Raw genomic sequence first — 13,854 nt, forward strand, 5'->3', positions numbered from 1 at the left:
AAAATTATCAATGAATCTATTATTTAGTATAAGAAACATTGATCATAGTCAATATTTTGTAAAACCATTTTTTAGCTATTTTAAAAATATATGAAGAACTCAGGAAATTAGTTATTAAAAATTAATCCAATAAAAATATTTGTTATAGACCTAAACTGAAAACTCTCAACAAACTTAAAAATGACTGAGACATTTAAAAAAATGTTTAAACATAACATTCTTTAGCCCTCAGAGAAATGTAAATCAAAACTCTGAGATTTTACCTTATCCTTGTAGAAATGACCAAGATTAAAAATTATTGCTAACAATTTATGTTTGAGAAAATGTGGGTAAAGAAAAAACTTTATTGCTGGAAGTGTAAACTGACACAGTCATCTTTGGATCATACATCGTATTGAAAACCTGAACAAACCAGACTTTCCCAGCAGGAAGAGAAGAACCAAAAATCCAGGACTAGCCTGTTCAGCGACCCTGCACCAGGAACTAGCTGAAGACAAAACCAGACTGTAATCCTGATAACAATCCCAAGAAACAGTGAGTTTCCTCCTTGTGATTATCAGCTTGCTGTTTTAGGAACTAGCCGATTACGACCTTGGGAGTGGTCCAGAGGCTGGGAGTCCCCCTGCGACCACCAGTGGATTTTTTGGAATTTTGACCCTCCTGGACCACTGGGCTGTGGCCTCTTTTTTTAAAATTTTTTTTTTCTCCCAGTCACTCGGGGTCGAACTCCCCCCTCACCAACCAAGGCCACGTGCACAACCTCAGCAAGGATGGTCTCCGGCGAGCCATGGGGGGGGGGGCGCCATCCTGAGACCTGAGTGAGAGTCTCCTCAGCATTGAGAGTCTCCCATTATGTCTATTTTTTAAAATTAGGCAAATATCTACCTCAAAACTTAGCAATCCCCTTTTTTGGGCCTAAATACAAAGTTGTTTAACCACAAAAACATGTGCTCAGCCTTGCTTGGAGGTGTGGCTGAGCAGAGCAGCTGGGTGGACCTGATCCAGGCCGATTGCCCCGGGCTAGGACAGAGGTTCAAGCTGGTGAGCCTTACCAGGGTCGAGCTGTACTTCTATGCCCTGAGGCGCACGCTGGGAGCGGTCTAGCGTAATGGCCTTGTCAGCAGTTCCCATTTGTAGCTTTGCAGACCCTCAGTGCTGTTAGGCCTTGGAGCTGCCTAGAGCTCCTTGGTCTAGGAGCCGCAGCTGCTCATACTCCACTACAAACTCCGGAGGCCTCGGTAACTCAGACCATATGATTATAATTTTCTTTCTTAGCATACCCTGTTTAGCGGCAAAATACAGATCTCTATCAAGCCTATCCCAGGATGAAATAAAATGGCATCCCCCTCCCACTTGTGAATAGGATGGAGACACGGGGCGGGCGTGGTTCCCGAGGTGCCAATGGTCCCACCCCCACCCCTGCTGACGCATTATGTGCTGGGGGGGGCGCCTCCACCCATATCTTTCCTCCTCATAGCCAGCGGAGGCTTTTTCCAGTTCTTCCTCCTCCTGAGGGTCTAACTCCTCCTCAGACCCATCCAGGCCCGCTTCCTCGAGCACTGAACAGAGGGGACCTCCCCTCTTCTCATTTGCCTCCCTTTTATCCCTTTTAGGGAGGACTGTATCAGGATCCTTTTCTTTTGCCTTTTCCTTTTTTCTTTTAGGCCTATCCAAGTTGTCTCCCTTTGAATCTAATTTTAAAAGACTGTCCTGGTGTTCACTGAGGGCTCTCCACCCTTCTCTGGGAACGTTTACATTGTCCCCCCTGAGGCTGCGGCCGGACTGACGGCAGCGCAACCAGAAACCGCAGGCTAGGACAAACACCACAAACGCCAAGAACACGAGACCAAACACCCTAGAATCACTCCCGCAAACAGCATACTTGGGGAGACTGAAATCAGCATACTGGGAGAAACTTACCGACGTCGCCACTCCGCGTGTTGAGTTCTGAATCCTCTTCGGCCCCTCTCCTGGCAACCGAAGATCCCGGGTTTCGGCACAAGCTGTGACGAACCTCTCGGCCGGTGAGAAAGAACAACCACCACACCAGGATTCCACTCAGATCATGCTTTACTGGAGTACCCTTTGATTGATGGGGAGCAGGAAACGAGAAGGGCAGGAAACGAGGGGCAGGAAGGGAAGGGCAGGAAGCAAGGGGGCAAAGGGTACTGAGGCAGCTGCTTAAATAGGGAATTGGCACACGGGTCGCCCTGTGATTGGCTGCCACCAACAGCTGACACCAGACCGCATCGGGATAGGCTCAAGGATCCTTATCCACCACGCATGCGGGAAGCGAGGGACACGCAGCTCTCAAAGGCATAGCCAAATATGGAGTTGTTTATTTCCAACAAGACAGGATGTTGGCGCCATCTTGTAATGGCGATCCTGTCTGGCTCACTACATCTCTTCTTTAGAGTTTAGTGTGTCTAGTTTTATGTTGAGGCCTTCGATCTATCTGGAGTCAAATTCTGTGCAGGGAGGTAAGTATGAATCCATCTGTGTTCTTCTACATGCAGATATCCACCATTTGTTGAAGATACAGTACACTGTACACTTTTGGCCTCATAATAGAAAAGCAAAACAAAACAGGTGTCCATTGGTGTGTGGATTTGTGTCTGAGTCTTCAGCCTAGTACAGTAGACCAATGTGTCTGTTTTTGTACCAACAGCATGGTGTTTTGCTACTATAGCTCTGTAGTACAATTGAAATCAGGGATGGTGAAACCCCTAGCAGTTTATTTTTCGAGACTGCTTTAGCTATCCTGGGTTTTTGTGTTCCTACCTGAAGCTAAGAATTGTCATATCAAGATCTGTGAGAAATTGTATTAGAATTTTTTGATGGGGATTGTCCTGAATCTGTAGATTGCTTTTGGTAGGACGGCAGTTTTTACTTTGTTAATCCTGCTGATCCATGAGCATAGGAGAGTTTACAATCTTCTGATAGCTTCTTCAGTTTCTTTCTTTAGTGACACGATGTCTTTTTATCGTACAAGTGTTTCACTTGCTTGGTTAGATATACCCCAAGATATTTTATATCATTTGACGCTATTGTGGAAAGTGTTATTGTCCTGATTTCTTTTTTAGTCCATTTTTCCTTAGTTTATAGGAAACCTACTGGGTTTTGTGACTTAATATCCAGCTACTTTGCTGTAAGTGTTGATCAGCTGTAAGGGTTTTCTGGTGGAATTGTTAAGGTCACCAATGTATACTATCATATCATCTGCAAATAAAGATACTTTGACATCTTCCTTTCCAATGTGTATCCCTGTGATCTCCTTCAGTCTCTTACTGCTCTAGCTAAGACTTCAAGTACTATATTGAATCGGTATGGAAACAGTAGTCATCCTTGTCTTGTTCCTGATTTTAGTGGGATTGCTTTGAGTTTCTTTTCACCTCAGTTGATATTGGCTATGGGCTTGCTGTAAAATGCCTTTTTTATATTGAGGTATGTCCCTGTATACCTAATCTCTCTAGGACTTTTATCATGAAGGGGTGTTGAATTTTGCCAGACGCCTTTTTTTACGTCTGATGAGATGATCATGGTTTCTTTTTGTTTTGGTTTGGTTTTGGTTTTTATTTTGTCCTTCAATTTGTTTATATGGTGGATTACATTAACTGATTCACATATATTGAACCATCCTTGCATTCAAGCAGAATAAAACCTGCTTGATCATGGTCAGCGATGATGATCTTTTTGATGTGTTCTTAGGTTTGCTTTGCAGGTTTTCTTCTATGTTTATAAGGAAAACTCTTCTGTAATTTTCTTTCTTTGTTTGGTGTTTGTGTGGTTTGGGTATCAGGGTAACTGTAGCCTCATAATGAATTGGGCAGTGTTCCTTCTGTTTCTATTTTGTGAAATTATTTGAGGAATATTAAAACTGACTCTTCTTTGAAAGTCTGGCAGTATTCTGGTTATTTATTTATTTTTGCTTGGGAGACTTTTAATGACTGCATCTATTTCACTTGCAGTTAGAGATCTGTTTAAATTGTTGTAATAGGAGCGGCGGGGCTGCATGCCTGGCTAGCTTATGCCCCGAAATAACAACACACAAATTGTATTCTTTTAAACACTGCTTGGCCCATTATTTCTAGCCTCTTCTCGGCTAACTCTTGCACCTGGACTAGCCCATTTCTAATAATCTGTGTAGCATCAGTCTTACCGGGAAAGATTCTAGCCTACGTCCATCCTGGGTCAGAGCTTCATCGCGTGTGCCTCAGAGAGCAGAGCTCTAGCGTCTGCCCGGGAGAGGGGAGCATGGCATCTCTCTGAGCTCTCTTCCTCTTCCTCCCAGCATTCTGTTCTGTTTACTCCTCCCACCTATGTTTTAACCTATCAGGGCCAAGCAGTTTCTTTATTGCTTAACCAATGAAATCAACAGATTGATATATGACACTCCCACATCACTGCTGTATCTTTATTGCCATTGAATTCTAGAAAGTCTTTAATTTCTTCTTTAATTTCTGTCTTGACTCATTTTCCATTCAGTGGAGAGCTATTCAGTTTACATGAGTTTGTAAACTTTCTTTTATTTCTGTTGTTGATACCCAGTTTTAATCCATAATGGTCTGATAGAATGCGGATATTATTCAGTTTTCTTGTATCTGTTGAGACTTGCTTGTGTCTGAGTATTCTGTCAATTTTGGCGAAAGTTCCATGAGATACTCTTACTCTTTGGTGGTGATCCCATTTTTGCCTATGGTTTCCCCTTTACTGCACACCTGCTTGTCGGACTTTCCTGCCTCTGTGGTCTTGCTGTCCTTTCCTGCATCTGTCTAACTGTACTGGGCGCCATCATGTGGACCTGTTCAGTGACCACCTCAGCTCAGCTCAGCTTTATCTTTGAATCCAGGGAGTGTCTCTCATGTTCTTTGTTTCAGTCGATGGTGTGACTGTTTGCTTCCTTTCTCCACTCTCGTATTCCCTGGTTAGTAAATGTCTCCACTTCAGCACAGAGACACCTCATTGTACCCATTCTGACCAAATGTTCTGAGCACGCTTTAGTGAGGACCACATCTCTCTATTATCTGTTGGGGAAGCCTCCTTAGTTATTGTTCCAGCCATCAGTCTGTATGTCATTTCGTCTATCTGTGTGGCTGTCATCGCAAAATACATACCTAATTGTAATGGTCCCCTTGTCAAAGTCCTATTCTCACTGTGAGGTACATAGCATGCCCAAGACAGTATCTTCAACTCTAGCGTGTCTTTAGGTGCAGCTCTTCTCATTTGTGCCCTCAGCCTTGGCCTGAACATTTGCCTCCCTAGGCTGGAGACTTGGCTTTCCTGCTGTTGTACTTTCACGGGTGTTTTCTCTTTCTAGAATGGCATTTTGGCACACAAAGGCTCTGCCCCAGCCATGGTTCCACCCCTTCCATGGTTCCGCCCCTGCCACGGCTCCGCCCCTGCCATGACTCCCCCCCCTTTCATGGCTCCGCCCCTCTCACGGCTCCACCCCTGTCATGGCCCCTTTATGCCATGTCTTCTTTTGGAACCTCGGCTCCCTGTCTGAGCTTTGTTCCGACTGCACTATCCAATTTGCTTCACTGCCTTCCTGCCTTGCTTTATTTCCCTGCCTGTCTGCTTCTCTCTGTCATATCATAGCTGCTATTTAGAAATTAGAGTGGGAGGGAGGGGTGAACATCTCCCGTATTTTCTTCCTCTCAGTGTCTGTAGCATCTGGTCCTTTCTAGTGTGATAGTGGGTGCCTACACAAGTGAGGGAGAAATGAATTTTACAAAGCAGGTGGGAGTATAGGGCTGGGCATACTTCCCAGTGTGAGTGGGGAGCCCGAGAGTCTGCAGCATTTGTCTTTGAGAGATCCAGCCGCCGCTAGGAACTGACCTGTGTTGGTTTCTGTATCTCTTGGCAAATACTGAATGGCTCTGAATGTGTTTTGTAAATATTGACGGTCTGTATCATTTTGTAGGCTTGCTTCCTCCCTCCCTCCCTCCTTCCTTCCCTCCCTCCTTCCCTCCCTCCTTCCTTCCCTCCCTCCTTCCCTCCCTTCCTCCCTCCTTTCCTCTCAGAGTCACACAGGACTTTGCCTACAAAGATTGACATGACAGTTGGCCAGCACCACAAGGCAAAAACCATAGGAAATGACAGAGATTATACGTATAGCTATTTGAGAAGAGAGGCCATGAGCTAAAAGATAGAAGGTCATTACGTACTTAGAAAACGAGTGTGTGTAAAGTTTAGTAAAATTTGCTGATAGAGTTTTTACTAAAATGCCTGTATTTGCACCACAAATCCTACCCACCTGGAGCCACACTGACGCTAGGTCACCTTCTTTCTTTAAGGGGTCCCTAGGAGACTGCTGCGGTAAGAGTTGGCGCAGTGTCTGCATGCTGCAGCTTTGCCTGTGCTTGTTACTACAGTGAGGGGGGCAGGGATAGAGATCAGGGCTATGCTCAGAATAAACGTGAAGCACTGAGAGACACCCTGGGAGAGATCAAAGGTCTGTCCTCCAGGGCTTCTTCACCTGATTAAACAACACAGATGCCTTGTAATGGACAGCTGTGTGTGTGTGTGTGTGTGTGTGTGTGTGTGTGTGTGTGTGTGTGTGTGCGAATCCTTTCAACAGGACTGAAGTTCTGAACTTGTGAGAGATTTTGGAAGATGTTGACTTTTCAAGATTGAGGAAACCCTCTTGGCCTTTTGTGTGGTTTGCTGCCAACTGGTTTGTGCTTTCATTTTAACTGGGCAGCCCAGAATTTTTCAGTTACCCCAGACAGTGACTCCCTGCTAATTTTTGCAGGTTTGTTTCCCCAGTCACAGATTCTCACCATTAACAAGATAATAATCATTAACAGTGAGTCAAAAGATTAATCCCGGTTAAGTTCAGTGATATAGTAGCTGTGTTCTACAGGCTTTTCCCCTCACTGAATCTATTGCTGGCTTGAAATGTCTTGTTATACTTACCTCTGTCGTCAGAGACGTTAAGGAACTGCTTAAAATACTGTAGCTGTTAAACCAGGAGTGGTAAGATAGTTTTAAAGTCAAGAGATGTGAGTCAGTTTCCCATTTTTAACATTATTAGTGTGTGCCGTCTGCTGTTCCATTCCCTAATAATGGCTTAGGAGCTGCTAGCGATGCTTCTCTCCACGTGAAAGTGTGAAAACAGCTGTCTAGAGGGCATTTGACGGCATTAGTTGCTTCCCTTGTTATTTATGTGTATGGGTGGGGTGGCTCTGTGATTATATACCATGTGTGCTTTTGTAAGACCGTGGGGGCCAGAAGAGGACTTCAGATCCGCGGGTGCTGGAGATAGGGGGTGGTTGTGAGCCCCTGGGCATGGGTGCTGCCCCTCAAGCTCAGGTCCTCAGGAAGAGCAGCCCCCCACTTCCCCCACACTGTCTCTCTAGCCATGTATGTCTTGGTTTTTGAAGTCCCAGCTTTGTGTAGAGCCGACCTCTGGAGGATCATCACAGAGACTTTAATTAGATCATGTTTTTCTTTCGTGTGAGTTGGGTTACATTGATTCTTCAGTTTGATTTTGACAATGTGCACAGACTTGTATGCAGTAAAATCTGAATCGTCTCTGTATTTTTCTATGTTTGGGCAAAGCTGATTGAAGGAAGGTAGGACTATTCATGTTTCTGGAAACTTCTCTCTCATCCACACAATAATTCTTTGGGGGTGGGAGGCAAAACCTGTAAGTTCTTTCTGAGACTGACCACTGTCCACCATCCTCTTGTGATTGTCTTACTGTCATCTCGGGAGGACTCACCTAGGATTTTTTTTTCTCGTAGTTACGTACAATAAGGTAGAAAAATAATTTCGTAAATATCCATTTTTTTAAGTTTAAAAACTCTGGAGATGCACAGAAAATAAGTGAGCCGATGACTAAGTACATCTGACTTTTTCTCCAAAGAGTTTAAATTGAATGAAAAGCACAGCCCATAAGCATCTCCATTTTTTTTTCACAGATAAACTTTTCCTCAGAATAGTGGTAGAGGAAAATTGTAGTTGAGTTTGCCACCCACTCTCTGCCCTGGTAAGACTGTCTTCCTCCTCTTAGGGTCATTTTGGCCATCTTCGAGTATCTGACAAGTTAACATCTTCATACTAAGACAGTCAGCTCTGCTAGCTGGGTGTGATGGCATCCGTCTGTAATCCCAGCACTTTGTCCATAGAAACAGGATCTCAGGAGTCAAGGCCAGCCTCAGCTACGTAGTAAGTTTGAGGCTAGTGTGTGCTGTATGAGAAGGAACAAACAAAATTAATCCCAAGTTAACAAAATCAGAAATATTATTTGAATGAAGACATAAACTGCCCCTTTAAATGCCCTGTTTGTTAGTTACGTATAAAAGTCTCTGTTGCAGCTCTTCAGCTCCACAGAGAGGAGCGGGGAGGAAGCCTCTCTTCCGCCTGCCCCTTGCTCCCTTTCCCTCCCCTCCCCATCACAGCCTTGGGCACTAATAGAGCAACATTGTTTGGATTCTGTCTACAATAATTCTACTCCCTCTCCCTAAATGCCAATTGCTTGCTGAAGAACAATCCAGAATGCTCTTTCTTGCAATAGATGCTATTTGTGTTCTTAGCTGGGGTCTTGCTGTCATAGCCATAATAACTGTGCCATTGTGTGGGGAGGCTGGGTCACTGTGGTTATTGTGCAGAATTACAAACGCTGTTTACTTGTGATCTGTTGTCCCCTGCATCTGTGGGTGAGAACACGAAGTCATTGTGGTTTTCCTGGCGAGCGATCAAACTCCTATAAAATACCATTGTCTGTTAAGAAAGTTAGTGGTCACAAAGAACTATTGACTTTGCCTTTTCGGTATAGAATTTGTAACGGCAGACACCCAGTAATAGAGACTGGAGATTGTGAGGCCAGCTATCCGTGTGTGTGTGTGTTCTCTGCAGTTCTGCAATATATCTGGGGTCAAGTTAGAGCCAAGGTTCCTAGGGTCCCTGTCCACTCTGACGCAGAGCGAAAATTGCTGAAGCACAGACACGCAGGTTGACTAGGGGCATGATGGACCCATGTCAGTTAGGACCAGATCTCATGGCACTGTCTCCCAGGCAACCTGAGGATTCTGAATGTTATTGTAAATATAGTTACTTTGTTGCCCTTTTTTTAAAAACCTATATAGAAAATAAAACCATTTATATAATTGAAGTCACATCCAAAGACTCTGGACTGAAGGAAGGGGAAGCAGTGTGCTCTTTTAAATGACTTTGGTGGGATTTTCAAGCTCTGCAGGATCCCGGTGTTAAAGCTCAATGTTTGCTTGGCTCTCCCCATCCTGCTGGCCACATTGAGCAATTGTCAGCCGTGGGTGGGTGCTCATTAGCGCCCCCCTTAGAAAGGTCCCGGGAATGCCCTTCAAAGTTGTCAAATGTTTAGGCTGACTTTGTTTCTCCTTTCTTCTTTCTGGGTCTGAATAATCAATCTCCTTTGGAAAAGTAAACTCTGACCACCGTAGTGGTTTGTCTGCCGTGGCAATGACTCTGGAAATGTTTGTGGCTCAACCAGGGTTTTGTCATGTGGGGTCTTTTCCATGAGCTTAAAATTAACAAGGAGGAGGTAATTTTGAGGGAAAGAAACCAGTTAGGATGCTGTGTGTGATAACGGAAGAATTTGATGCTGTGTTGATTATTGGCACAATTCCTTTATGGTTTTTTAATTTCACATCAAAATACCAATTTGATAGTCTGCCTTTAAAAATTGCATGCACACCGCTTGTTATCTGCAGAAAGTCTGTAGAGTCTTATAAAAGAAAGGCCATCACTGGTCGTCTCGGCCACTGCCATTTAAGTTTGCTGTCTTGATGTGTTGGTGGGGACCAATTGCTATGGCGTGTGTACCCCTTCACCAAAGCTCATCTGAAACCCAAGGGCGTTGGAACACAGCAGGCCTTTTGAGTTTGTCTTGCAATCCAAATACAATTTTCTACATAAAATTAAAACAGTAGATTTATTGAATTTGTATGAGTGTCTTTCTGCATGTGTCTGTGTTTGTCACAAGCATGTCTGGCTCTCACAGACGTCAGAAACTCTCCAGACCTGGTGTTAAGAACGACTGAGAGCCACCATGGGGGCACTGGAATCACAAGGTCTCTACAAGAGCAACAAGTGCTCTTAATTGCTGAGCCATCTCTCCAGACACGTTTATATAAAATTCTTTGATCAGTATGTTCTTAAATTAACTGCATTGAAGTGAACAAAGCAATTGTTTAGGGCTCTAAATAGTCAATATTAAGAACAAGTCCCCAGACTTCTAGAAACTTCAAGTTTTTTATCCTTGCTTTGACCTTTTGGTATTGTTTGTGATCAGAAAACACTTAATTTTTATTTGGAAATGGAAATTTTTTCTGATGTATAAATTTGAATTTTCCCTTTTATACACTCATATTGACTTTCATCGGACTGAGACAGATTTGCTGTTTCTCAGTGGTTGTGTGAATGGGGCCTCACTTAGAAATGGCCTGGTTTTTCACATTTTCCTTTGGATAAATGGAAGTTGGTTAAAATATGAAAAGTTGCTTTGTTTTCCTTCCTTAAAGCAATGTCCTTTTGTCCCTCTGATGGACCAGCACCTGCCTGTGTGGAACTAACCTCTGTGTGTTTGCTTCTGTGACAGCGAGCCGATGGCGGAGCCTCTTCTCCTCACCTGCCTCCCTGGCTTTCCCCTATAGTCCTGTTGCGAGACTCAGCCCTTATAGCAATGGCATTAGCACTCCCAGCTCCTCTAAAACCTCCAACAAAGCAATACTAACACCCGAAAGAACAGGTAATATTTCAACTTCCTGACCAGCTGCTTGCTTTGCTACTTAAGTCACGAAACGCGACTCACAGCATCTGCCTTGGGGATCCCGAGAGTGACCTAGTGTCAGGGAGGCGATGCCACACGCTTACTCTGGGAAGAGAGCACATACATCCGTGTGCTCGCTTACTGCTTGGTCTCAGCCATGCTTGCGAGACCATCTGCCCTCTTTAGCAAATGCCCAGCATGGGATGGGTTGTGAACACAGTTTTAGGTAGTTTTGTACTGATTTTAAAGTCACGTGACTTTATGTCATTTTTCTAAACAGTCTGTGTTTTCTGTTAGCATTTTAAATCCTGGCTTCAGGAGAAGGAATGGTTGTATTGGATTGTCACAAGATTGGTCTCACGGTTGCCTTTCTTGTCTCAGCGCTGGCGTGAATCTGACCCACAATGCTCTTTCATCTGGCTCGCTTTTGCTTGCTTCATTTATCTTAACCTATGGATTACTTTTCACTGGGTCTCAGCAAGATGCCCGCGATTGCTTACTGCTTTAACTTATGACGTGTGTATGTTTTCACATAAATGTGTCTTTTATGCAGGACCTTTTTCACAAATGACACTACTGTATCCGCCCACTAAAAGTGGACTAGTGTTAAATTTAATCGTGAAATATATAATCAGTTGTTGCCAGAGACATATTTTTTGATTATCAGTTAAAAGTGTGCATTGTGTGTATATATTTACATACATATGTATGCATGTATGTATACTCAAACGCCACACCCTTAGATTTGGGCATTAATTTTTTTAGTAGACAGTACAGGATGATTATGTTTTCTTTCTACAAGTTGTATTTTAAAAGAGAAAGCAGTAAATTACTTCATACTTAGGAATTATGAACATGTAAGATGTATTTATTGTTTGTCAAATGGCAACATGTCAGTCTTTTTGTGACATCATGTAAACAAAAGTGCCACTTGTATATGAATTGTAGCAATGCATGCTTACCATTTTCCTAAATAATAACTATTATTATTATAACATTATCCTCTGTGTTTCAGGTTACCCCTCCAGGGGCTCCCCTCTCAGTCCCCAGTCGTCCATTGACAGTGAGCTGAGTACTTCAGAGCTGGAAGATGATTCTATATCCATGGGATACAAGTTACAGGACCTCACTGATGTTCAGATCATGGCTCGCCTGCAAGAAGAGAGTATGTTCTTTCTAATCAAGGGGCATGAGGTTCCCACTTAGACTATCAGTGATGGGTGGAGTAGGTACTCAACTGGATTCTGTGTTCTGTGTCACCTTCCTCTGTGGCTGGAAGAGTTCCATGTCCAAGGGCTGAAGAATATTGTAGGCGCTCGGCATACTCTCGGGGTCGCACTGGTTCTTGGAGACCATAGGTATTCTTGAACATTTCTCTCAGAGCGGTAGAAGTATGTGTTCACGTAAAAATCTATACACACACACATTCTCAGCATCTGTGTTTGCAATAGTCTCTGTCAGTTACTTTTCTCTTGTTGTGGTCAAACAACATAGCCACAGGCAACTCAAGGGAAAGAGAATTTACTTTGCCAATAGTTCTAGAGAGCCCATTGTGGCTTGATGGAGGCATGGTAGCAAGAAGCAGGCATGGTTGCAGGAGAAAGAAGCTGGGAGATCACATCTTTAGCAACAAACTGGAAGCAGAGAGTGAACTGGATTGGGACACGATTATGAACTGTCAAGGCTTGCCTCTAGTGAAGTACTTCCTCTCCAGCAGGGCTCAAGCTCCTAAATATCCCCAGACAGAATCTCCAATGGGGACCGAGTATCCAAATGCCTGAGCCTAGGGAAGACACTTCTTCATTCCACCAGTCTCTAACCGGACCGTGTTTGGATGCCCTTCAGCAATGAGTGGTTAAATAAGGGCTGTCTGTCCATACTGTGGAATAGTACTCATCCACAGCCAGGAGCAAGCTGTAGAGAGGACATCTCGGGTGAGCTCCAGGGAATCGTAAAAGTGAAGGCAAGATACACAAGAGATGATATGCAGCGTGATGCCGTTTGTGTACCATTTTGAAATGATAGAACTTCAGAAACGCAGGATGTTGGTGGATGGGGGCGGGGCTGGGGTCTTGGAAAGGAGAGGGCGGCAGATGTGCTTCTAAAGGATAACACAAAGGATTTCCATGGTACGGATCTGTTCTCTTCTATATACATTTTGAATGGCATAAAAGTGTGTAGCTGGTAAATTTATAAGTACTTAATATAAACCTGTACATATATAAGGAAATGAAAAACTGAATAAAATGAGTAGATTATATCACTGTTAATACGTTGTTATGCTAATCCATAAATTTGTAAAACTGTTGGGAGCTTGGTGAAGTACTAGTATTATTTCCTGGAACTTTGTGGGGCTCTATAGTGATCTTTAAAAAGTTCAATTAAAATGCCTTAATATGCTCCCGGGTAAATAACTGAGGGACTGCTAGAAATGGAGCACTTTATTAATTGTCAATGTGAAGAACTTCAGAAGCACTGGCACTGTATGTCAAGGGCACAACAAGATGCACGTCACACAACCGGGCAAAGCTTGTTTTCAGGTTGTCTTTTCAGGCCAGTAGAGTGGAAATAGTTAAACATACAAATTTCTTACTTTTACAATTAGTTAAGAGCACTATGAAAAACTAGGTGATACTTATGGAGGGTTTAGTAAGATATGTGTTGAAGATCAAGTGATTATTTTGTATCATTAATAGTAAATTTAAGTGCTCAGTCTAAGCGTGGTAAATGATTGGATGTCAGTTTCAGTCAGATATTAAGTAATCCCAAATAGATAGACAATGTTAAATACTGAAAAAGTTGCAGATTTTCTTTTTTTTTTAAAAGTCATTTTGAAGATTACCTAAGACCACTGAAGCATTAAAACATGACCAGACTATGAAGGAAATGCTAGCTAGTAACAAAAGAACACAGGAGTGGTGACCTTGCCAGACAATATTTACACCCCAGGTTCTAGAGGGCACAGGTTCCTTACTATGTCAGGGATTAGTTTTTTTTCTAATTGTTCTAATCACAGGGGACTATAATTATAGTGAAGATTTCTTCCTAACTCTGTTTTTCTAACTATTTCCAAACTTGAAAGGGGGTAATTTGGAGAATTG

At 43.2% G+C, this 13,854-nt stretch overlaps 1 protein-coding gene across 2 annotated transcripts in view; it reads left to right on the forward strand.

Annotated features, from left to right (window-relative positions):
* Window positions 1-13,854, forward strand: part of Slain1 (SLAIN motif family member 1) — a 53,369-nt gene that overhangs the window by 23,902 nt on the left and 15,613 nt on the right. Inside the window, exons 3-4 of one of the 2 annotated variants that reach the window (XM_075949718.1) lie at window positions 10,583-10,732; window positions 11,769-11,918. In XM_075949718.1, the coding sequence (XP_075805833.1) occupies window positions 10,583-10,732; window positions 11,769-11,918 (300 nt within the window). The remainder of the gene's footprint in view (window positions 1-10,582; window positions 10,733-11,768; window positions 11,919-13,854) is intronic. The other variant, XM_075949719.1, reaches the window with a different exon arrangement.

The sequence above is a fragment of the Microtus pennsylvanicus genome, chromosome 15 (assembly GCF_037038515.1).
Source record: "Microtus pennsylvanicus isolate mMicPen1 chromosome 15, mMicPen1.hap1, whole genome shotgun sequence".
In the NCBI taxonomy this organism is placed as follows: domain Eukaryota; kingdom Metazoa; phylum Chordata; class Mammalia; order Rodentia; family Cricetidae; genus Microtus; species Microtus pennsylvanicus.